The following is a 25,991-nucleotide window of genomic DNA, read 5'->3' on the forward strand; positions in this document are numbered from 1 at the left end:
TCTGATATGACTGTGGTGGATCAAAAGAAGAATCAAAAAGGGGGTGGTTTGAGGGTTGGTGGGGAACATCCAGGTAACGAAATCACCGGAGTCTCGGATCCGAACCCAGGCCCCGGCACTGGTGTGTCCGCACCTCAGTGGTGAACAAGAGGAGATTTGATGTGGATATGGGAAGGAAAAGTGAGCAAAATGAGTCCAGAATACACCCCCTCCTCCAGTCACGTGAGACCCTCTCACTCTCTCCTAAGCCTAATCATACTGCCTGACTTCTCTGGATTGCCTGTCTTCATTGTAAGCGAATCTTAGAAGGAGAATCCCAAGAGCAGGTGGGAGTGACCAGAGCTAAGGAAAGGAAAGCATTTGGGGGGTGAGGGGGCTCCCACCCTCTACCTCACCCTCCACCTCAGATTTTTTTCTTTTAAATCTCTACCTGTACGATGTTTAAAGGTCTTTGTGACCCCAAGGCAAGACATATTCTCTTTAGCATTGTGGTTTGCTACGGAGGAACAATTTGCTGTGGTGGAGCGGATCATGTGTGCTGGATCCTCCTGGAACTGGAGTGGGTGCCCAGGACAGCAGGACAAACTAGAGACGAATTTCCCACAAGGGGGTGGGAGTGGGAGGAGTGGGGACGGAGGTGGGGATGGGAGTGGGGTGGGGGGTGGGGTGGGGGATGGGAGTGGGGTGGGGTGGGGATCGGACCGGAGGGGAGCACACTGGGTTTCAAGGTTACTAACAGTGCACGCGAAGACGGCAGGTGCTGCAACATTCCTGCTGGTTTATTTATCAGCGGCAGTGGAGAAAGGGGAGAAGGGAGATGTGGGCAGAACCATATCTCCTTCAAAGCTGGGCTGGGAGCCGCTCTCCGGGTAGACGATGTCGGGGGGAGGGGTGACAGGCGACTCCCACACACTATTATCCAGCAGGTTCACGCAAACGTTCCCGCACGTGGTGGAGCAGCAAATGTTATTGGCTTGACAATCTTGGTCCGATTCACAGTGGCGTTTGCACAGATACAATTTGGGCTTCCTCTCGCACTCCTTGACCTCGGTGCGACTTTGGACTATTGAAAAGGAGCGAGAGAAATGGGTAGGTGAGGAAAGTAGCTGCCTGGAGAGAAGCCCTCTTGGGCTTCAAGTTCCTGCAGTATGCTGACACACTCACGTCACGCCTGGACTTTTCCGGGCAACTTTTCTCTGTGCGTCTCACCAAATCCTGTCGATCAGTTGTGTTTCAAATCTCATGCTCCGTGATAATCCCACCACCTCCCTAGAGCTATTAGTGTCTGGGTCCCCTCTTCCTCTTCCTCATACCTACATCCACGACCAGTCTCTCCTAGTAGACAGAGCTGCGATAGCATCATCTCTGTGGAATATATGTTGTTACTCAGCTACCAGAGGTAGGTCTCGGACCCTCTCAACTCTTCAGAATTCGAAGGGCCCGTGAGGCTAACAGACCAACCTCCAGCTTTTCTGTTTCCTCTGCTGTCTCGCTGTCCAGTAGCCTGTCCCTTTCATCACTTACCTTTGTCCCACCTCCCACCCCAGGCGGCAACTCCATTCCTACCTCTTTCATGGTCAGTGTTTTTGTTTTCTGCATCCCCTTCCCCCTCTGAGCGTCTCTGCGAGTTTAGTCCTCCCAAATACGCATCAATCAAGAACAACCGTCTCGTTTGCCCCTTGGGTTGTCAGCCATGGGGCCCCTTCCACCACCTTCTGTTTCTGGATCTTTGGAACAAAGGGCGGGAATCGCACGTTCACCGTGCACCTTATCGCTATGTCTGGAACCGCAGCCGAGGGGCTGTGATCACCCAGGGTCTGGACAGTGCTGCGGAGGAGCAGAGTATGAAGTCGTATCCTTCTGGGTCTGTTCTCGGCCACTCCTTGTCTGCTACCCATATACCCACCTCATCCAATCACCTACCTTCATATCTCCGTTTTCGCTGGACCCCTCCCTGGGCTAGGGACAGCAGCAACAGCACCCCGAGGATGAGCAGCAGAGTCTTAGACAACATAGCTGTGACCCAGGCGGTGAGCTTAGACCTAGTCTGGCAGACTTCCCCACAGCAGGACGGGGCCTCTCTGCCGCCTCTACTGGCCAAGACAGGGCAGATCAGTAACTGACCTGTTTCTGCCCCTTTTCTTGGCCCCTGACCTTTTCCGCGAAACCTTTGCTGTAAATGATATCCTTTCTCTCGTAATCAGTCCCCTCTTCGCGCTCACATAATTTCCTCATGAAATATATCATTTAGGGCTCAGGAGACGGATTACTGGGTAAAGTGTTTGCAGGTGAAAGCTGGCTTGGAGGCAAATGTCAGTGAGCCAGAACCAGGGTTGTTGGCGGAAACAGAAGGCTCTCAGGGACTTGCTGGGCTGCTTGGAGCTGAAACTGTGAGTCTTAGGGTTGGTGAGAAACTCTGATGTCTACCTCTAGTGTGCACCCACAAATGCACAAGCATGCACATATATGTACATACATGAGGAGAAAGAAACTATTTTTGTTTTTTAGCTATAAATTATTTTATGGAACAAAGGGAATAGCATGATAGCTAAGAAGTCTATACCCTTACCAGTTAAAAATAGACTCTTTTTAAAAAAGATTACAGGTGTGTGTGTGTGTGTGTGTGTGTGTGTGTGTGTGTGTGTGTATGCCACATGTGATGTCAGGACCACAGATCCCCTGGAACTAGTGTTATCCACAATTGGGAGCTGCCTAATGCAGGTGCTGGAACCGAACCTGGGTCCCCTGTGACAGCAGCACGCACTCACTGAACCACCTCCCCAGCTTTGAGCCCTGGTTTGCTGTTGTCTCAGTTCCCCAGGCAACGCCACGCAGAGCCACATTTTGCCTCAGTCATTTTATGACCCGTCTTCCACCCTTTTTATTTAATCCTGTAGCGGCCTCCCAAGATGCCTTTCGTCGCTGCCTTCACTTATGTCATACACACTGTCAAATATCCGTCCTAATTCACGCTGTTCTGCAAAATGTTCAAGGCTGGGCTAGGTGGGGCCGTGGGCAGCAGACAAGGAAGGGTTGAGCCGAGACTGCAGAGCACCGAGGAGGTGGTAATCGCCACACACCCAGATCCATCTGTGGCACTGTAAAGACTGACTTTTGTTCTTGGCTTTTAAAAATACCTTTACTTTGTCCTCTGACAACTTCGCACTTGTGTATAGTGTACATCGATCCTCTCCGTTCTCAACCTTCTCCATCCACTGCCTCTGAATTCTCAGTCCCCAATATGTCCACCTTCCTGCCTCCTACCCCCATCTCTGCGTACCAGAGAACCTACCTATCTCAGGCTTGGCCCCACCTTTTAAAGATTGTATTGCTCTTACTGCTGCCACTCTGGGGACCACGACTCCAGCACAGGAACCTTTGGGGGACAAACTGCAAACCACAGCAGGTACCATTTTCTTTCTTCCCCAGTCAGTTCCCCTCAGCGTGTTCCCACACTGTCATACTCCGGGTTCCAAATCCTGGCCTCTGTCTTTGTATTGGTTCATCCTCCTTGGCCAAGTGCGTGGAGTCTCAGCGTATACTGCACAGAGCACCAGTGCTCTTCTCTCTCTCTCTCTCTCCTCTCTCTCCCCTCTCTCTCTCTCTCTCTCTCTCTCTCTCTCTCTCTCTCTCTCTCTCTCTCTCTCTCTCTCTCTCTCTCTCTCTCTCTCTCTCCCTCTCTCTCTCTCTCTCTCTCTCTCTCTCTCTCTCTCTCTCTCTCTCTCTCTCTCTCTCTCTCTCTCGCTCTCTCTCTCTCACACACACACACACACACACACACACACACACACACTCACACATCTGTAATCCTATAGACCAAGTGTGAGAGGAGTCTGCTCTCTTTGAGAGTGCTAGGCCTCTTTGTGTCTGTGTTGGGGGGCAGTGGAGGGCAGAAGAGGACATCAGGTACTCCCTACCTCATCCCCATGAGATAGGGTCTTTCACTGTACTTGAGGTTTGCCATTTTTCATCCTGGCTATGTGATCAGCAAAAACGAATGATCCTTTTAACAGTCTGCCTGTAACATTGGGGCTACAGGTATATACGGTGCTGTTAGGATTTTTAAAAACTGTCAGTGCTGGGATCCGAACTCAGATCCCATGCTTGCGCAGCAAACTCTCTTACCCACTGCACCACCTCTCCAGCTCCTACTGGGTTTCTCTCAGGTATTTGGTGAGCACATTTCTCCACCCACTGACCAACAGTTCTGTGGCAAGATCCCGACTGTAGGGTCGACCACTCCATTCCCTTCATTTTTGTCTAGGTGTCCAGTTAGCTTTTATCCATCTTCCCTATCCAGTTTCTTTACCTCTGTAAAACCTGGAGGGCGTTTGTGTCAGGTTGGACTCGGACCATCCAAGGAGAGCCAATACTGAGCAGGATGCGAAGTAAAAGACCCCACCACAGAGCTGGATATGAACCTGTAATTCTAACATTCAGGAGGCTAAGGCAAGAGGATTGCCCAGAGTTCCAGGCAAACCTGGACCATTTCTCAAAACATCACTACCAAGAGAGACCGGTGCCTTTGACTCCCTTCCTGTAGGGAACTCGGATGCTTCAGAAAAAGACCCTGTACCCTGTGGCCAAGGAATTCTGGATTGGAGCTATAGCTGTAGGACAGGCGCACAATGTCCCCAGCCCACACAGAGGCACTGTCTATGACAACCCAGTCCAGTGCGTTCTGTTGGGAGAGTGCCAAAGAAATAGTCTGTGATATAGCCGACATGTTGCTCCTGGACTGAACCCAAAACGATGCTGCCTCAAAAGTCACCCTAACTTACAAGGCACCGAACCTCTGTTTTTCTGTTCTTTGGTGCTCCGTTCCAAATCTGGACAAAAGAGCTGTCAGTCTGTCTCACAATGCACTGTAGACAGGGGTTTGTTAGGTGTGAATTTTATGGCTGGCTTAGATGAAGTGTTGCCTGGAATTGTGTCAACATTATCTCTGTGCTATGGGTGGGGTGTCCTCTTTGTTCAAGTAGCAAAACTGGAGAATAGGTGTTATGACCAATAAATAAATAACTAAGAAACCACAAAGGTAAATCCTGTAGGGCCGTCTGCCCTCCTGGCTAGCTCGTTTCTTTACACTGTTGTGAGAATCTCGGATTTGACGTTTGGGGAGTTGGTAGTGATGAATCTTTACGATGACTGTAGGACTTTATTTTAAGCTTTCCCTCAGATAAACAAAAGAGTGGAACTGAATGTGAGAGGCATTCTGGGTCTGACGTGAGAAGTACTGGGGCTCCATCTTGCTTCCCTTCTCTGGGTTGATTAAGAATACCACAAGTGTGCAAGGGAAGGGCATTGGGCATCACCAGGATCCTGAGAACGTTTTGGGGGCCAAGGTGTTAAAGTAAGAATGCAGGGTTGGGGGTCTGGAGAAGTAGCTCAGTGGTTGAATCACAGACTACTTTCTAGAGGACTGGAGTTCCGTTCCAAGCACCTGCGTGGTGTGGCTCACAACCATCGGGAACACCAGCTCCAGGGGATCTGATCTGAATCCCTCTTCTTGTGCACACACATCCATGCAGCATATACCGTAAAGTAAAAATAAAAATAAATAAACTTTTTTTTTTAAAGGACGAGGCCTTAGATTCGTATTACCTTCAACATTAGCCAGAGAAACTTCTGTGGTGGTTACGGCAGAGCCTCATAGCTGGTCAAAGAGCTGAGAGGTGACGGTTGAGTACTTAGCCTCAAGTAGGACATTTGCATCAACACCTCCAGCTCCACACTGTAGAAGAGAGGGTTGGTACAGCGTAAGCTCTGGAGGATGGGGAAGAGTGCTGTGAGACACTGTCTCCTGGACGCCACATAGCCTGTGGCTGTCAGGCTCAGGAGTTTCCTGCAGGAATGGCTGCCCACTCAAGGTCTAGCCAACAAAGCCAGTTAGCATCCCAGCATGCAACACTGGTAGCATTCAGAGGGCTTCCCACAACCCCAGAGAAGGAGAGGGAATGAAAGCGGAAAGATATATCAAGGGAGTGGGGGCAGGATTGGGTGGTGGGGCATGATTGAGACACAGGGTGCACAGTTATGGAATTGGTAAAGAGTAAGTGAAGGTTGGGCAGAGGCTGGAGAGATGGCACAGCGGGTAAGAGAGCTAGAGGTGGCTTCCCAGCTCCCACACCAGGCAGCTCAGAGGATCCCTGCCCTCTGTGCTCTTTGTAGGCACCTGCATGCATGGGAACACCCACACATATAAATAAAATAAAAACACACTAAAAAGATAAAGAAGAGAAAAGAATGAGGTTTCTAAATGAACGGATTCACAACTCTCATCTAAGGTAATATCTTAATACAAGTAAGCCACTTCAAAGGAACCATGGCTTCCGGTAGGTCGTGTCACCATATGCATTCCCTTTGCCCTATGTGCCGGAGGGGGAGCCAGGAGTCCACACCCAATCTACGCTCATGCATCACACCCAAGCCTGCAAGTGGATGACAGAGCGTATTGTACACCTGCCTTGTTGTGCAGTGGTGTCTTCACGGGATCAGAAGACCCGTGTCCCACCCCCAACTCTAGATCCCCAAGGAATGGGCCACCTGCCACTGTTAGACGCAACTTGTCTGGTGGCTGGAAGTAACTTACCTGTGAGGTTTCTGGAAGTCCATACTTAAGGTAGCTCCTCCTTGGCCTGAAGCCTCGCCAGCAAAGCTGTAGTTTTAGTCTGAATACTGCCGAGTAGTACGTGGGGTCTCAAAACCATCATTTCCTTCGTCTGGACACACAGACAAGTGGCAAGACAGTGGGCTGTGGGTTCTGAGCGGAGAAGCTTGGAGAGTAGACACAAGTGTCTTAGAGTAGAAGCTGGACGGGGCTGAGGGATGGCTCGGCAGTTAAGCGTACTGTTACTTTTCCAGAAGAATCAGCTTTGGTTCCCAGCACCCACGTGGTGGCTCATAACTGTGCATAGCTCTAATACTAGGGGATCCCCAACACTGTCCAAGTATCAGACATACATGCATATCAGACATACATGCAGATAAAATACCCACACATACACTGAAGAAGAGTTGAAACTCACCAACGTGATTGTTTATAACTTCCGTGTGTATGTGTACATAAGTGTGTGTGTGTGTGTACATGAGTGCATGTGTATATGTGTGCCTCTGTATGTGTGTGAGTGTATACATTTCCAGTGTGTGGGTGTGTGTGTGTGTGTGTGTGTGTGTGTGTGTGCGTGCCTGAGTGTGTGTGTGTATGTGTGTGTATGTGTGTGTATGTGTGAATGTGTGTGTGTGTGTGTGCATGTATGTGTGCATGAGTGTGTGTATGCGTGTGTGTGTGTGTGTGTACATACATATGTACGCACATACGCAGACCTAGGCAATTTTACTTTTTCCTTCCAAAGATTTTCATTTTATATCCTGATTAAGTGTATATGAGTGTTGGGGGAGCTCTATGCATTCAGGTGCCCTCAGACCAGAAGAGGGCATCAGATCTCCTGGAGCCAGAGTTCCGGGAGGTTGTGAAGCACTTAACATGGATGCTGGAAATTGAACTGGAGTCCTCCGGAAGAGGAGTATGTGCTCGTAACCCCTGAGTCATCCTTCATCTTCAGCCCTGCAACTTTATCTTTGAATGATGTCTGGCCTTGCACTCGCTTTCCTGAAGAGACTTTTCGGTAGATGCATGTCCATAAGCACCGATCAGTAAAGTGGGTTTTTATGATTATGGATGTGCCCTGTGAACTGTCCGTGCGACGGCTCTAACTTACACGTGGCTACTGAGTTCTGAAATCACTGAAAACTTCATGTCGATCCAATGAATTCAAACAGTCTCGTGTGTCTGGTGAACTCTTAGACAGGTGATAATAACTGTTTCTGTTCAAGTGTGAGTACCGGAGCTCAGCCAGGTCAGCACACTACACAGAGCAGAGCGTGTGAGTGTGCAAGCTAAATGCACGATGGTATCTTTAGAAAACATGTCCTGAACAAACAGAAGGTGGGGCAGAGGGTAAGGGTCTGGCTTTAGCTAACACGGTGGCATTCTCAGGAAACAAGCAAAAGTGACTGAAACACTGTGCAGTGGTCTATTAAAAAAATGCTTCTGCTTTTGTACCCGCTACATACACGAATTATTGAGCCTTAACATGTTACATATATTTCTAAGTAAAATATCAGGACGCTTGATTTTCCAATTTCATAAAATGGTGAGAACAATGTAAAAGTGTACACACCTACTGGTTGTTGAAATCAGGTAGAGGAATTATTGATATGTCTCTGTTTTCTCTTTTTTTTTGTATTTTAAAAATTCTATCGGCTAAGGATTTTTTTCCCCTTAGAGTAAGAAATGTATTCTAAAAAGAAGTGATTTAAAAAAGAAGGGACGTGTCTTGTAGGACCATAAGCAGCTTGAGGGGAAAAGATGGCTGATGAGAATCGGTGAACATGTAGGGGGCAGGGGAGGGGCGGGGAGGGCAGGACAAGGAGTAGCCATGCTCACTAGTGTGCCCTCCTTACCCATTTGCCTTCATTTCTTTTCTGCTTCCAGCAGCAGTGGGTGAAGACCTGTCTTCCTGTGAATGCATAGTCTGACATGAAGTTCTGGATCCTCCTCCTCACTGTATCCGCCCATGGGATTGTGGTGTTTCTGCATGTGTTTGGAAGCCTCAAGGGTAAACATGGAAACAACAACACGGAAATGGGAGTGCTCTGCCCTCCTCTAGAACGTACAGTGGAGAGAACGAACTCTCAAAAGTTGTCCTCTGGCCTCCACACGTGCGCTATGGCACGTGCATGCACTCACAGGCATATACTACACATACATAGACACGACACAGCACACACACACACACACACACACACACACACACACACACACACAATCAGAGCTATCCTTAAGCAGAGACATCCAAGCTAAATTATGTAGGATACTTCCAATCGGGGTACCCCCGCCCCCTGAAAGCAATACTAGGTCCATGGAAACACAGCAAAGACAGAGCACCAGGAAACAGTTCTCCATCAGATCAGCTCAGTTTGAATTGCCTAGAAGAAATACTAACACCAAATTTCCCTTTGAGTCCACCTTGGCTAGGAGAAGGGGTCTCTGGGAGCAGCAAAACAAATGACTTAAAGTCAAACAGTGGGTACAAGCCAATGGCCTATGCTCTGTTTGAGACAGCTTTCCAGATCGCTCACTCTGTTCCACGCATGACAGCTTTCTCTTATTCTCTCAGCCTTCCAACAGCTCTTCTCTCACAGATCACAAGTCCAGTCTTTTATTTGCAGTCAATTTAGGCATTTACCCTAGGTTCCCTTTCAATTATCCCATGAATTAGCATTTTGTGACTTAGCCCCTTGATTCTTAGGAGACAGTAAGCACTTTTTTTTTTTTTTTTCCGGTGTTGGGGACCGACCCCAGGGCCTTTTGCTTGCTAGGCAAGCGCTCTACCACTGAGCTAAATCCCCCAACCCTAAAAGATTTATTTATTTTTTTATATATAAGTACACTGTCACTGTCTTCAGAGACACCAGAAGAGCGCATCGGATCCCATTACAGATGGCTGTGAGCCACCATGTGGCTGCTGGGAATTGAACTCAGGACCTCTGGAAGAGCAGCCAGTGCTTTTAGCCACTGAGCCATCTCTCCAGCTAGCACTTTTTTTTTTTTTTTTTTTTAAAGTTGTTTTTTTTTTTCCTTTTTTCTTTTTCTTTTTTTTTTTTTCCCAGAGCTGGGGACTGAACCCAGGGCCTTGCGCTCACTAGGCAAGCGCTCTACCGCTGAGCTAAGTCCCCAACCTCAGCACTTTTTTTTTTTTTAACATTGCAAAAGAATTCAGAGATCTGCCTGCCTTTGTTAAGCACAAACAATAAGATGGCTGTGTGGGACCTCACTCTGAAGTTACCATGCCTGAACCTGGACCTAAACTCTCTCCGTCCCAGGCTGACCTCAAACTCAGGAATTTGCCTGCCTTTGTAAGCATAAACAGAAACTTAGTTGTGTGGGATCTTGCTCTGCAATCACCACTCCCTAAATCTCTTTATTTCCTTCCTTAATATCTTCCTGACAAGCTGGCTCACAGCGCAGCTGCCTCTGATCCTTTAGGTCTGTGAAGCTCCTTATACAATTCGTATTGCATCCTTATAATTTTGCATAGTTGGGAAATTATATATTTTTGAACTCATGTTTTCAGAGTTCTTTCCCACAGCTTTAAGGGCTGTCTGAAGGTCACAACCTTTACCATTTTGCTGAGACATTAGCTATACCCTTGCCTCCTGGACTTGTGCTGTCTTTGATCATCATGGAGTCATTAACCATGGCAGAAAGGACATTGCTTGAAGGAGTAACATGAAGTAAAATATATATTTTCGTACAAACAAGCCTTACACTCACAGCAATCATCAACACTTGTGGAGTCCCACACCATGCTGGTTTTGTTCCAGGAGCAAGAACCATGTCATTCTGTCCCTTAAACATGGCCAAACAGGACTTGGCCTTCAAAATTTGCTAGGTGAGACACCAATGGATATCATAATAATGATATCAGACACATCCATTTTTTTTTTGTTTGAGAGCAGTTAGAGCCTGAAAAAAAATGGAGAAAACAAATGACCCCTTAGAAAATCATGTGTAGATGCTAAGATAGTGAGTACTGGAGAGACGGAGCAGAAAAGTTTCAGGACACAGAAGGTATGAATTGGGAGTGTATATTTTAGTGGCTATCGATGGGGGAACACATGGAAAAGTAGAAAGTGGGGTTCCTATTGTCTCTGGCTCAGTTTTCCCATTCTGCAAGTTGGGTCTAGAACCAGAACTCGATGAGGTGGTAGGCTTTGAAATCTAAGGTTTTATCAGTATAGACTCGGTCAGGTGGTGTTTATTGGGAAGAGACCCCAACGCCGGAACTCCACAGTGCCCTGGTGACACACGGGAGAAGAAGAAATGTGTGTCATACGAGGATGCTGTCTCGTGGAGGGACAGGTTAGAGCTGGAGGGATTTCATGATGGCAGAGATACTTCCTGGCATGGGGCATGCAAGCTATGGAGGGGTTCGCTCAGTTTGAAAGGTGTCTGCTGTGCATTCTGAGTAAGTAGACCCCGCCAACCTCTAGCCTCTCAATTCCAGACAAGCCTGAAGAGATCGAGCAGTGCTGGGTACAGCCACCGACAAGGTTCTGTGGGAGGAGGTGCACGAAGGTGCAGAAATGTGTGAGTCCGAACTACACGTGCTGCTGGACGTACTGCGGAAACATCTGCTTGAACAACGAGTGAGTGGCTTGGGGTCAGAGGAGCGGGTGTGAGCATGCCTGAGTGCCGCTCCTCAGACATTATTCAGACGTTGCAGGAAATGGCAGTCACCTAAATTCCGGTCCCCGAAACAATCAGATAAAGCAAGGAACCCTCCTATCTCTAAATCCAGGTACCGTTAACCAAGAAACCAAGGCACTGACTGTTTCATTATTTTTCCACCGTGATCATTCACTTTCTTCGCTTCTCACACATCGCCCACTAGTTCATAGGTCCCTCCTTTGTCCAGAGAATCCAATTACTGGCTCCTTTTTCTCAGCCAGACCCTAGAAGACCTTGTATTGACCTGTCAAACATCAAACCTTTTGGGGGGGGGAAAGCACATCAGTCTGTTTTAAAGTTTATTTAGTGTATATGCACACTCATGTGCACCACAGTATATATGTGTACCTATGTGTGAAGGTTAAAGGGCAACTTGTGAGAGCTGTTCTCTTCTATGTATCTCCAGGGTCCTTGGGATATAGCTTTGGTCTCTTATCTGCTGAGCCATCTTGCTGGCTCAGAAAGTTGACTTTGAAAGGGCAACTCCTGATATTACAGAGAATTTCTATCATTCTTCTGAAACTTGGGGCACTGTTGTTTGGAGACAGATTTACTTCCAGAGATACTGGTGTCTAACGATCTAATTTTTCTCTTTCAGAGAACCCTTCAGAAGCCTGATGAAAATCTAGTTTCAATGTGATCCACTGCTGGTGTGGGCTGGGAGCTGACTGTGGGCTGGGAGGAGTGCAGCCTGCTGCCCTGGAGGGACACTCTGCAGCCAAGGACCTCTCTGTCCTCTCTTTGATGTCTTCATGCAGAGAGAGTCTAAGCTTTTGCCAAATAAATGTATTATGAACCAGCATGAGGGTTCTGTGGCTCTCACACACTATTAAAGATGCTCATTTCTCTCCAGAAAGCCCAGACTCTCTAGAAAGCCCAGACTCTCTAGAAAGTCCAACACTCCCAGCAGTTGCTCGCATCCCAGCTGGACACAGATACCAATTGGTCTTCTGTGCATTTACCAATTACTGCAGCAAAAACACAGAGAGGTTTTTGAGGATTCCATAGACTGGCCAGACATGGTGGTATAAGCCTCTAGTCCCAGCATTTAGGAGTCTGAGGCAGGAAGATTGTGAGTTCTAGGTCAACAGCAGCAGCAACAACAACAAAACTCATGTGGCTAACACATTAAGTAGGTTTACATTCATGATCCATTTCTACTGAGGATAGTCAGTGGGTAGCCATGTTCAGTGGGTAGCCGTGTCTGATGATTTCCTTCCAGCAGATAGGAAAAGTAAGGTAGTAAGGAGATTGATAAGAAGCTTTTATCTTAAATTATATGTATGTACATTCGTATGTATGTATTTATGTATGTATGTACGCATATACTATGTATGTATGTAAATGTGTATATATGCACATACATATGCATGTATGCATGCATGCATGTACATACGCATGCACATATGTATGTATGTATGCATGCATGTACACATGTACGTATGTATGCATGTATGTATGCATGTACATATGTCTGCAAGTACATATGTATATATGTATGTGTGTGGGTATGTATGTACATATGTATGTGTGCACATATGTATGTACATGTATGCGTATGTACGTATATGTTTACATGTGTATGTGTGTATGTATGTATATACACATGTATGTATGTATGTACATGTGTATGTGTATGTGAATGTGGGTGCCTGTGGGGAGGTCAGAGATTTCGAACTCTTGTGGAGTTGAACTTACAGGGAGTTGTGAGCACCTAATGTGGGCTCTGAGAGCCAAACTCCAGTGCTCTGGAGGAGCAGCATGTCCCCTTAACCACTAAGCCTTCTCTCCAGGCCCTCGTAAGAAGGGCTTTAGCAGCTGGGTCTAGAAGCAAAGTTCATCCTTAGTTTTAACTCAGCATTTATCTGTATTCTTTTGGTCACCGTGTAACCATGTGATTCTGCTTGTCTACAAATGAGACTGAGAAGTGCTGTCCACTTTGTCTCCCCAAGAGCAAAAATAGGATTTGATGAATATGCAGGAGTTGAGTGAGTTATATGTTTACAAAAAGCCAAAGTCCTCTACAAACACCGAAAACTCCATCCTTACCATCATATTGAACATCTGATGGAACACGCACCATTTCTAGTAAGAAGTTGATATAGCTGGTTATTCGAGGACATATTTCTGCCTTTGAGATGGGTCCCAGGAGCTTCCAGGAGGGGCTTCTTTCTACCTTGACTGATCTCCATCCTGACCCACTTCTTCTCTGGACACTCGTGATCTCCTGCGATTTTCAGTCTGAGCTTTGCTGCCTGTGTTGGTTCTCTGCATTATCTCTGGATGTGACTTGACCTAAAGAGAATATTTTAGACCATCTTCCATGTAGACTCCCTTGGAAGTTCTCTCTCCTTGGAACAGAGGAGAAGGGAGTATGTGTATGTATGTGTGTGTTCTCTGCATGCCTGCATATGTATGTGTATGTATGCATGTGTACACATGTGTGTATATGCATGCACACATGTATGTGAATGTGCATGTATAGTGTGCATACATGTGGGCATGTATGTGAATGTGCATGTATCATGTGCATATGTATGTGTGCATGTATGTGTATATATATATGCATGTGTGTATGTATATGTATGTGAATGTGCATGAATAGTGTGCATACATATGTGTGCATGTATGTGTATATATGTATGTGTGTATGTATATGTATGTGAATGTGCATGTATGTGTGCCTGTGTGTGTTCTGTGCATGCATGTGTGTATATATATATATATGGAGGCTTGAGATGGATGTCAGATGTCTTTCTCAACCATTCTCCACATTATTCTTAAGGCAAGGCCTCTTAATTGAACCCAGAGCTCGCCGATCCTGTTAGTTTAGCTACCAAGCTTGCTCCATGGATTCCCATGTACCCACTTCCTGAGAGCTGGCAGTACAGGGAGCTCCCACACCCACCCAGCATTTAACATCAGTGAAGGGGATCTGAATTCCAGTCCTCAGACTTATGCCACCAGCACTTTACCCCTCGAGCCATCTCCTCAGCTCAAGATACTCTTTCCTAAATGGGTGAACCAGAATGTTACCCCTGTCTACTTTATCCCAAGGAGTAGCTTAGAATGTGGCTGAGCAAAGACCAAAGCCAGACAAAGGCTAGCGATGCAGAGCCATGGCAAGCTGGACAGTGCCTTACAGCTCAGGGGAACGACAATGCAAGTCCTGAATGGTTCAAGGGCACAAGAAATGGGGGAGAGTGAACCTGGAGCCCAAGGAGGGACAACAGTCATTCCTTGCTGACATGAAGCAGAGAACAAAAGGGGAGACATGCTGGGGAAGGAAAAGGTTGTCCTCCATTGGGGATGAGCATTTTGCTTCAGTACCAGCCCCCTTTCCTACCTTCACCCACCAAGCCTAAGGGCTGCAAAGGAGAGATGATGCCGGTTGGTCAATATCAGCAAAAGAGTCACTTGGTGCACAGTTAGCGGATGAACAGAGAGAAAATTAGTGCCACACACGGTGGGCGTATTCCTCAAGTGCAAACAAGACTGGGGCTTTGTCGTTGGCAGGAAAGTGCACAGAACTGGAGGATATCCTGCTAAGGATGATGATCCACTTCTCTCACAAGTGAAAATTAAAATGCTGAGAGTATCCTGAAAGAAGAGGAAGTGACGGGCTGGGAAGAAGGGGAAAGTGGAAGGGAGGAGAGAGGAGCAAGGTCAGCATGTGTCTGAATGGAGGTGTGACAGAAAGCACCACTAGCTTATGCTGCTTATACGCATTAACAGTTATGGTTACCGTGATTCTGTACAGAGAAGTGGAAGAATGCCTGAGGGGCCAGAAGGAGGTGGGCGCACAGACAGCATAGCTCTTCCTCCAGGAACAAAGACACGTACACAAGGGTTGCGGCTTGTATAACTTTCAGTCCTGCTGCCCAGAGAAGTGGCCAGTTGAGGCTCCAGAGAAAGAAGCACTAAAAGCCAGGGAGACGTGAAAATTTTTTATGATTTGGGGCAGAACATCCCAAATTTTTTTTTAGAAATTCTCCAAATTAGCCCCCATAACTGGTTTGTTTTATAGGAGTCCTCTAACCCTCTTAGTTCCCTTCTGGTTGCAAGCATTTGCACACAGTCAGGACCCGGCGTCTTCAAACACATACTACATCTGCTGGTCCTCCAGAATCAATTGAAATTTTTGTATGATTTGGGGGCTTCCCTTTAATACACAGATAGTTGGTTCTTAGATACAATATTTTCAAGGGGATGGTGATGGCTCATTCTGAGTACAGGCTTTTCTCCATTGTTGTAATTTCACACTTGAAACAAAAAAAAATTTTTTTATATTTTGGTGAAAATTCTCTAAATTAAAAAAAAAAAGAAATTCCTTTGTTATCAAGGAGCTCAGTGAAGAAAGCAAATGGTGGCTTGGATTTTCCCAACTCATATCCGGTAAGTTCATAGTATCTAACACATAAACTCTTCTAACTCTCAAGGCACTAAATCACTCAAGTTAAAATTAAGCAAACACAGCCGAACAGGTGGCTCAGCCACTCAGAGTGCGTGCCCTGAAATTGCCAGGCTCAGAGTTTGGACTCCAGCACTCGTGCAACAAGCCAGGCTTCCTGTGCAGGTCTGTAACCCCAGTTCCAAGGGAGGCAGAACAGGGGATGACTGGGCCTTGCTGGCATCAAGCCTCGCTGAGAAAGGGCTAGCCCATGTTCAGAGAGAGATCCTGCCTCACAGGAATAGTCAGAGAGTGATAGAGGAAGACACTGAGGCCCTCTTCCAGCCTCTATGCATTCACAGGTACATACATTGCTGTCCCATGAACACACACTCACATGTGCCCGCACATGCACGCATGCATGCACATAAATAAATGAATAAAATATTTTAAAATTTAAAAGGTAAATTAGATGGAAGAGCTGGGGTGTGGATCAGTAGGAGGGTATGTGAGAACCTAGGTTTGATTCCAAGCACTGAACAAATGAAATTCTCTAAACATAAAAATGAGTGAAGGAGTTGAACAGAAAGTCTCCCAGTGAATAATCATGGATAATAAACATGAGGTGTTCAACGTCATTAACCATTAGGATATGAGCATCAAAAATGCAAACCAGGGAGTTGGAGAGAGAGCTCAGCGGTTAAGAACACTGACTGCTCTTCCAGAGGTCCTGAGTTCAATTCCCAGCCACCACATGGTGGCTCACAACCATCTGTAATGGGATCTGATGCCCTCTTCCGGTGTGTCTGAAGACAGCTACAGTGTATTCATATACATGAAATAAATAAAAATGCAAACCAATGGCACTACCTACAGATCGGTTTGGTATAATTTAATAGACAGATGTGTTGGTAAGTATTGATGGTAACTGGGGAAACTGGAATCTGGCAAATAGGAAAAAATTGGAAGGCACTGAGGGAGAGACCTTGAGAAAAATCTCATAAAGCTAAGCGTGGAATTGCTGTATGATTAAGAATTGCACTCCAAAGCGTGAAAATAGACGTTTATATAAAAACTTGCACACAGATGTTTATAGTAGCATTTTAAAATTATCAACTATTTGTATGTATATGGGTGCTTTGCCTGAATGTATGACTATGCACTACATGCATGTCCGGAGTCAGTGGAGGCCAGAAGGGGACATTGGATCCCCTGAGGTTGGGGTACAGTTGTGAGCTGCCATCTGGGTGCTGGGAATCAAAGCCTGGGTTCTGGGCAGAGTAGCCAGTGCTGAGCCATCTCTTTATTCCCCTATAGCATCATTCTTTAAAGTAGCTACAAAGGCAGAAGCCAGATATCCGTCACTAAGCAACGGATGGACTTGAAAACGCAAGTCCACAGACTGGTATCGAATAGTCGGCCATAACATGAGCGGAGTGCCAGCAGGTCCTGCTGCCTGAATGAACTCAGGAAATGTGCTTAGGGCAAGATGGCCAACGCAAAACGCCTCAGATTTAATAACACACCCAGAACAGACAAAACCACAGTGACAGGAAAATGAGTAGAGGTTGCTAGGGTTACGCTGGGTGGGAGATGAGAGCAAATACATCCCAAGTGCTTTATGGCTCATGCAAATGCTCCAGAGAGAGCATTGTAGGCTGCACAGCCCTGGGAACATTTCATTTCATTTTATTTTTTAAAGATTTATTTATTCTATATAAGTACACTGTAGCTGTCTTCAGACACACCAGAAGAGGGCATCAGATCTCATTACAGGTGGTTGTGAGCCACCATGTGGTGGCTGGGATTTGAACTCAGGACCTCTGGAAAAGCAGTCAGTGCTCTTAACCACTGAGCCGTCTCTCCAGTCCTTGGAACATTTTAAAAGTCAATGAACTGCACATTTAAAAATGAACAATGCCAGTCAAGTGGATTACAGAAACCAAGAGAGAAAAATGAAAGAAAGGAAAGGGAGAAGAAGGGGAGAGGGAGAGGGAGGGAGGGGAGAGGGAGAGGGAGAGGGAGAGGGAGGGAGAGGGAGAGGGAGGGAGAGGGAGGGAGAGGGAGAGGGATTTCCTGGAAGAAGGCCTAGGTTTTTGGGGTCAAGGTGACAGAGACTGATCCAGCTATGACATGGCCACTGTCTTCCCTTTGTCTCTACAGTCTGAATAGAAACAGAAATAGCCATGAAAAACCCAGGGATTATGTCCATGGGAAACCCGGCAACTACAACCAGACATGTGTGAGCTCATGATGACGTTAGATCAAGAAGACAGAAGGAAGAGAATGTGTTGGTTAGTTTCTGTTCACTTGGAACAAACCAGGGTCATCTGTGAGGAGGAGCCTCAACTGAGAAAACACCTCCGTAAGATGGGCCTGTAGGCAAGACCGTTGGGCATCGTCTTGATTGACGCCTGATGCCAGGGAGCCCAGCTCACTGTGGGTGGGGCCATCCGGGGGCAGGTGGTCCTGGGTTGTATGAGAAAGCAGGCTGGGCAAGACCTAAAGGGCAAGCCAGTCAGCAGCATCCACCTTGGTCCCTGCTTCAGTTCCTGCCTCCAGGTCCCTGCCTTGGTGGACTGTAACCTGTAAACCTCATAAACCCTTATCTCTCCAAGTTGTTTGGCAAGTGTTTTATCACAGCAACAAAAACCAAACTATGGCAAAAGAGGATTTAAGGAGTCAAACTACTTACTGGGCTTATGAAAGTTGTCATCTGACCTCCAAGTGAGTTCCCCGGTGAGGTGGGTGTGTGTGTGTGATGCAGATTTTAAAAGGAATTCAAAATAAAGAGGTCAAAAGATCAAAGTATGGCCCCTGAGGACTCAGAAAAGCACAAGAAGTGACTGGGTTGTTCTTAGTTTACAGCGTGCGTGGTGCACAGTTTGAGTCACTCGAACAGCAGCAGCTGCCGGCAGGTGTGTGTCGCGCCCCAGGGAGGAAGCAGTCAAGCCTGAAGGAGCCAGTGTGCTGAGGGAACACTCCACTCCGATGCCCAAGAGCCATGCGGGACAGGGTGACATGTGTGGGTAAGGGTCAGGTTTTCATTTTCAGTCCTGGCTCCCTAGTTGTCCTGATAGTTCTGTGGGACATGGCACTTCCTTGTAAACTTTTTATTACATGATTGATGATTGATTGATTGATTGATTGGAGACTACAGCAGAATACCCTGGCTTATTTTATTTTAGATTGTCATTCCCACAGGGTATGTGTGGGTCTGGGAAAACTCCAATAGTGCATGTGAAGCAAAACTTGGTCCCTTTTCCTTTCCAGAGAGAAGCTGGGAGCTGGCAGTTTGCCAAGCCATGACATACTGAGCCACGGGAGCACCGTGAAGAGAGGGTGCTCGGAGCGCTCCTGGAAGCTCTGGCACGCTGGCTCCACACTCGCCTAGGGTGAAAATGCCTTTCAGCCGCCTTCTGTGTTTCTCAAACACACAGTTGTTTTTCAACTGTAGAAAATGAAACACACACACACACACGCACACGCACACGCACACACACACACACACACACACACCATCCTGAAAGTTTGTACAGGAAATAAACACATTCTCTTGGAGAGGCAGAAAGATAGGGTGGCTCAGTGGTTAAAAGCACCTATTACTTTTGCGGAGGACTGGAGTTCAGTCTCCATCAGTCTCCTTACAGCCATCTGTAACACATAGCATCAAAAGTGACACAATTAACCTTCCTCAGAAAAGAATCACACCCAGTGCTTCAGTCTTCATGCAAGAGTAAATAAGTGGATACATACATACATACATACATACATACATACATACATACATACGGCTTTAGAAGCACCCGAGAAGGAGGCTAGAGAGATGGCTCAGCAGTTACGAGCACTAGCTGCTCTTCTAGAGAACCCAGGCAGGGTTCCCCACACCCATGTCAGACAGCTCATCACTGCCAGTAATTCCAGATCCAGGGCATCCAATGTCCCTACCCATCTGTGGGCATCTTCGCCTATGTGCAGTTGTTACTGTATGTGTGTGTTTGTACATGTTATGTACTCATCAAAGTATCCATGGGTACATATGTGTGTGTGTGTGTGCATGTGTGTGTGTTAGTGTATGTGTGTATGTATGCATGTGTGTGTGTGTCAGTGTATGTGTGTGTGTGAGTGTATGTGTGTGTGTGTGTATGTGTATGTGTGTGTGTTGAGTGTGTGTGTGTGTGTCAGTGTGTGTGTGTGATGAATGTATGTGTGAATGTGTGTAAACGTTTATGTGAATGTGACTATGTGAGTATACGGGTGTGAGTATGTATGTGTGTGTATGCATGTGTGTGTGTGTGTGTGTGTGTGTGTGTGTGCAGGCAGGCCAGAGGCTGACATTGGTGTCTCTCCGTGGTCCCTGTGCACCTTTGTTTTCTGAGACAGAGTCCCTCCGTGAATCTGAGGCTCCGTGACTCAGCTAGACCAGCTGTGAGCTTCAGGGATCTGACCATCTCCGCTTTCCTCCTGACTCTGTGCCTGGTTTTTCTACTTAAGTTTTGGGGACCTGGTCTCAGGGCCTCATGTCTCTATGGCCAGCACTTTACGTACAGAACCATCTCCCCAGCCCTAAACAGGGGCATTATGGCCTCTACGATGACATTTGACAAATTCTTGGAGGCAGTTCGGGGTTTTACATCAGAGGTGTGCTGCTAATATCCAGTGAGTGGAAGCCAGCGGTGCGGAGGGACGGTCCACAGTGTGAGGATGGTTTGGCCGTCACCGCAGTTAGCTGAAGAACTCACTGTGCTGAGGCCGAGAAGCCCTAGCCCATCTGCCCAAACCAAATCAAAGGGTTTTAAAACGAAATGCCATGCATTGGAGAACTTGTCTGTAGTCCCTGAGTTTTGCAGATATACTCAAGGCCGGCCTGGGCACTTAGCCAGGGCTGTCTCAAGAGAAAATAAACTGGGATGAAGATACGCCTCACTGAGCCTAACATCTGAGAGAGGTCCTAGGTCAATCTTCAAAGCTATAAAAAAAATAAAAAGCATTAAATGAGTGAAAACATTGCAGGAAATACTAAACATGTATAAACCTCGGAGAGCATGACTTTCTATGTTATTTAATAATTTTTGAAACTATGTGGTGGATGCCACACCCAGTGTTTTACAAGTCTGGGTCCCATCAATCCTCAGAGCATGTCCTCAAAATATTTTGATTGTTCCTCCCCCCAGTTTGAAACAGTATCAAGGTTTAGGAAAAGTGGGAAACAATCTAGAAGAACATTTTTGGAAGCATTTGGTAGTTACCAGAACGACACCCCATAATCTCAAGTCTTTAGTGTTTCCCCCACACACATATTAGAACAACTCAACTATTAGCAGAAGAAAGTAAACACATTGTAATCCTGGGGGCCTCTCGGTTTTGCTAGTGATACAAGGTGGCTTATGTAGACACTTCCTTGCCATGTCTCCTTAGTCAGAGTTTGTCTGGTGTTTTCCTCACAATTGGTTTGAGCTTCATCTTAGGCAGGACCATCGCAGCAGCGACGCCGAGATCCCATTGCATCCTGGTAGTTGGCCCATGGCTTCAGTTGGTCCTGTGACCAATCATCCCATCCCTACTGACCGTCACTGTCTTGGTTCTTTCCTCCTGGTGTAATTGACTCTCCCAGGCTAGGTGATCCATGAAGAATAGAGGTTCTTTGGCTTGCAGTTCTGGAGACTGGAATTTCAAAAGCATCGCACTAGCATCTTCTTGGCAGGCTTGCTAGTGTGCTGAATCACCAGAGGTTGGGGAAGGCCCGAGTAAAACGGTGTTTTCAGGACATGCCAGGACCCCTCAGTCACGAACTCACAGTGGCTGTAGTCACCTGCACGAGAGCAGGCCTGTTGACATCCTGTCATGGAGTGGAAAGGAGTTCACAAGCACCCAGCCCTCCTGAAGGAGCTGTGGATGGTTTCTCTCAGGGTGTGGTCCCTGGTAGGTCAACTGTGTTCCAGTGGATGCAGCACACATCCAGGAGACGTGAGCAGCTCAAGTTGGAGTTGAGGGGCTATGGGGGGCAGGAAAGAGGGCAGGAAATTAGGGGGATGTGCTGGAAGGGGGATGGTCTTTGGAGTAGTTAAGTGGAGAAGTTGGGGTGAATATAATCAAAATACATTGTATGAAATGCTCAAAGAATTGATGTAGTAGTTTTCAAACACATGACGGGGCATCACATGGTAAGGCCTGGCATCCTCCCCATAGAGAATTGTAGATTCCACCATGGCCTCTATCACAGGCTCCGTCACGGGGTCCATCATGTCCATGCCCCTTCATCCTTTTACCTGACACTGGCTAAGCCCTTTCTTCAGCAAACTCCCATTCTATTCAGTTGAGAGTTTACATAAATATGGACTTGACCTTAATTTTATTTGATTTTCCCAGTCCTCGAGGCTAGACATGGAACCTTGTGATGCCTACATGGGTGTTTTCACTGGGTGAAAATTCAGCGAGGATTTGTGTATGTGTGTGTGTGTGTGTGTGTGTGTGTGTGTGTGTGTGTTACACAAGAAAAAAAATAGCACTTGCTCAAAAAAATCACATTATAGAAAATAAATATTTGTTTAAATGACAAATGTATTGTGATGACAACTTAATGAAAAATGTGTAAATTAATTAGGTCTAGGTGAAGGGGATCTGCATTTTGATAGAGCAGAAAACCTGGATGGTTCTCGAAGCGATCACCATCAGCGCTCAGCCCTAGGTAATGAATAACTTAAGAGCCTTTATTTTTTTCTCGTGTTTTCCTGCTTTTAAATTTTCCCAAACACAGACCTGAAAAGGTGTGACGGGCTCCACTGGGCAATGGGAAAGAAGGTGAGAGAACAGGGTTGGGGATTTAGCTCAGTGGTAGAGCACTTGCTTAGCAAGCACAAGGCCCTAGGTTCGGTCCTCAGCTCCGGAAAAAAAAAAAAAGAAAAAAAGAAAAAGAAAAAGAAAAAAGAGGTGAGAGGACACTGTGAGGGGCTAACCTCAGGCCAGATGGTAGTATGGACGGAGGGGGGAGTGATGCAAAAGCAGGCAGGACGCTGGGAGGCCAGGCAGACATGAGTGTTCCCACCTCCCCACCAGGAATGCTCTGTGCCCCTAGCAGGTCCTGGTGAAACACTGAGTCTCCAGCCAGCGCTGCAGCCCGATGCCCACCGTTGGCCTCATGAAGTGGCCAGTTGTTCTCCAGATGCTGTTACTCCTTGGCACGTTAGGCCTGCCAGTGTTGGCGAGATGGAAGGACAGATTTTTTTCTGAAATCCAAATTCCAGATTACGGTAGGTATTTTGAGAGGAGCCTCCGCGTGGGGACTGGGCGGAAAATGAATAATCCTAACCCTTCTCTAGTCCCCTTGCAGGGAGGAAGCAGGGGTGGGCTGGGGCACCCCAGAACATCCCTCGTTTTGAAAGCCAGGATGCTGGAAGGAAACCAAATGTTTAGGTCTCAACCTGGAGGGTCTCCCGATGCTGCACGTAAGATGTTATTTTTATGTCTGTTGGGGGGGTTGTGGCAGCCACATTATATTTCTGTCTAGGAGAACGCTGATCTGGAGATAGTTCCAGAAGCTTTAGAGGCTGCCTGGAAGGCATCTAGCTTAAGCTGCTGGGAGCTGGTATTCTCAGTTATGAGCTCCAGAAGCAGGCCACGAATTGACAAAGGGTTTCTAATGATTTCTTGCTATGCGCCCCCACCATTTAAAGGGAATTGGGTATTTTAGAACCTTGGCCACAGTGAGAAAAAACGAATACGTGAGCTTCATAGAAGTCCTGTAGTAATTTTTTTTTTTAAAGAAATTCTAGAGTGGAAGGAAGATGTGTAAATACTGAAGAAACGTTTCAAGGGAAAGATGAGATTCTGGGGAGATGGTTCAGCCAGATATGGAGAAGTGAACGGGGAAGGCGGGCTCTTCCCTTTGTCCTTTTTATTCAATGTGCATGGGTGTTTAGCCTCTATGAATGTTTGTGCACCACATGTGTGCAGTGCCCTCAGAGGGCAGAAGAGGGCGTCAGATTCCCCACAGATGGAGTGAGGGACAGTTATGAGCTGACACGTTGGGAGCTGAGACTCTTAACTCAGATTTTCTGGAAAAGCCCCTGATTTTTTTTTTTTTGTATTAAAAAGTTAACATTTGTACAAACCATAGGTTTTGGCATGATGTGTTCACATGGTAGATGAGGTACTTTAATCACATTGCCCCCAACTCCAGCTTCTCTCCATCCTTCCTCCCATAGGATCTCTTCCCCCCAAGGAAGACACTCCAACTCTCTAAAGCAACTAGGTTCTGCATATGAGAGAAAACAGACGCCACTGGTCTTTCTGAGTCAGACTTCTGTTGCTTAACATGGTGTCTGCTCCATTCATTTCACTCTTCCTAGGAATGATTATATATATATATATGTTATATATGTTATATATTATTAATAATAAATTATATACTAACAATATATTATTATATATGTATATATAAAGTTTGTTTATTCATTGATGGGCAGCCTAGGCTAATTCTATATGTTGCCTTGTGAATATTGCTGCTATGAACGTGGGTATGAGGTATCTATTGTATGGTGTTCTGATTCCTGGGAGATATTCCCAAGGATAATATGGTGGGGTGTTGTAGTCGTTCTGTTGGTTTTGCAGCGTCTCCCTTCTGATTCCCACAGTGCCTGAGCCCATCTCCCTTTCCACTAACCCACTTTAAAGGCCCCTTCCCCTGCCTTACCGTTTTGGCTGGGGATGCATAACATTTTTTTTCCCACGCATTTATTAGGCATTCTTACTTCTGGTCAATAGATTATTCATCTTCGGGATATTTATTGGAATGCAGGGTGCTTTGAAATGCCTAGGGCAGTGGTTCTCAACCGGTGGGTCTCGACCCCTTTGAAGGGTCAAATTATCCTTTCACGGGGACCAAACAGCAGACATCTTGCCTATCGGATATACATATTAAGGTTCATAGCAGTAGCAAAATTAGTTATGAAGGAGCGATAACAATTTTACAGTTGGGGGAGGGGGCACCACAACATGAGGAACTGTATTAAAGGGTCGCAGCGTTAGGAAAGTTGAGAACCACGGCTCTAGAGGAAACTGTGGGGAAGACATCTGAGGCTGCAGGCTTAGGTAACAACTTTCTGAAGAGGACCCCACTAGTTCCGGACAAAAAGGAAAGAATCAGCAGAGGGCCTCAAATGATAAAGCTTCGGCATAGCCTGATAGAGAAAAGAGACAGCCTAATGGTTGGGAGGAAGCCTCTGCAGGCGATGCCTCTGACAAGGGGTTAGTATCCAGAGTGTGTAATCACAGAAAGACCGGAGAAGTCAACGGTCAGGAGGCAGGTGCTTTCCCTGCCCTGGGCCCCAGTTTCTCCCATCCTGTAAAAGAAAGTGAAAATGAGGGACTCTTTGCTCTGAGAATTAGATTCAAGTTTGTAAGTTTAAAGTCCACCCGGATAACATTACAGTGTCTTCTGGGAGCAAGAAGCACCAGGGAATGGGCCTTTCGTCCACCAGAAGAACCAGGCTAGGCTATAGGACAGGGAGAGGAAGCAGAAAGGTTGTTGAAGGGGGTCCCCGAGCGCTGGGCCTGCTGGCAATCGTGAGACATGCCCTTGGTTAGGGGAATCATGCTTATGTGTTCCTTCTCAGTTTTAACAAGGCCCAAACTGCAGCCCTGCCTGGCGCGGCCGACCAGCACCCAGTGCAAAAGCTCCTGCAGGGCGCACCTGGATTGTGATGGCGAGTTTCGGTGCTGCCACGCCCTCTGTGGCAATGTCTGCATGAGCCCGGAAGAGGCGGGTAGGTTCTGAAGAGCACTTCCCTTCTTCATCCAGGTTACAAAGACATTGTCAACTATGGTCACCCTGAGAGAAGTCTGTTTCTCTACACAGCGTGACTACTATCGCCCTGTCCCTTCTTCTTCTAGAGGGCGCAAAGTCAAACCGTAAAATCAGCAACCTGGTGCCTGCGGTTGTACCGTAAATCATCGTCGTTTCAAGCCACATGGAAAGTGTTGGAAGACCAACCTCCTGTTGGACCGTCCTCTTGGATCAGATGTGGGTGCGGGTAGGGGTGAGGATGCCCGGACAATGTCTTCCCTGCTTACCTCCTTCCCCATAAGTTGTTCGCCGCGGCCCCCCCTTTGTCTATAGTTACGGGGGACCTTGGCTGCCCCAACTACTTTCTCTGACTCCACGGGTCCCCCTAGTCCCCAGCCCCTACCTCCTGGTCTAGATTTCCCCTACCTTCCCACCCTTTGGCAGTCTAGTCTCCTTCACTCAGACTCCTAGACCTATTTATCGCTGTTTATTGACGTTACATAATGAAGAGGCAGCTGCTT

General features: G+C 46.9%; 3 protein-coding genes across 3 annotated transcripts; 2 read left to right on the forward strand and 1 right to left on the reverse strand.

The window, feature by feature from the left end:
* Positions 1-758: 758 nt before the first annotated feature.
* On the reverse strand, positions 759-2,268 carry Wfdc10a (WAP four-disulfide core domain 10A). The gene is made up of 2 exons (XM_032902485.1): positions 1,924-2,268; positions 759-1,063 (listed from the first exon to the last, which is right to left on the reverse strand). The coding sequence occupies exons 1-2, from the start codon at positions 2,012-2,014 to the stop codon at positions 780-782; spliced, it is 375 nt and encodes a 124-aa protein (XP_032758376.1). The 5' UTR covers positions 2,015-2,268; the 3' UTR covers positions 759-779.
* Positions 1,008-11,932, forward strand: LOC116900774 (protein WFDC9). The gene is made up of 4 exons (XM_032902486.1): positions 1,008-1,089; positions 8,501-8,621; positions 11,073-11,214; positions 11,895-11,932. The coding sequence occupies exons 2-4, from the start codon at positions 8,543-8,545 to the stop codon at positions 11,923-11,925; spliced, it is 252 nt and encodes an 83-aa protein (XP_032758377.1). The 5' UTR covers positions 1,008-1,089; positions 8,501-8,542; the 3' UTR covers positions 11,926-11,932.
* A 10,874-nt stretch (positions 11,933-22,806) lies between these two features.
* LOC116900777 (WAP four-disulfide core domain protein 13-like) lies at positions 22,807-25,633 on the forward strand. The gene is made up of 3 exons (XM_032902487.1): positions 22,807-22,936; positions 25,301-25,450; positions 25,578-25,633. Exons 1-3 carry the CDS (start codon positions 22,807-22,809, stop codon positions 25,631-25,633), a joined length of 336 nt encoding a protein of 111 aa, XP_032758378.1.
* The last annotated feature ends 358 nt before the right edge of the window (positions 25,634-25,991 follow it).

The sequence above is a fragment of the Rattus rattus genome, chromosome 5 (assembly GCF_011064425.1).
Source record: "Rattus rattus isolate New Zealand chromosome 5, Rrattus_CSIRO_v1, whole genome shotgun sequence".
NCBI classification, from domain to species: Eukaryota; Metazoa; Chordata; class Mammalia; order Rodentia; family Muridae; genus Rattus; species Rattus rattus.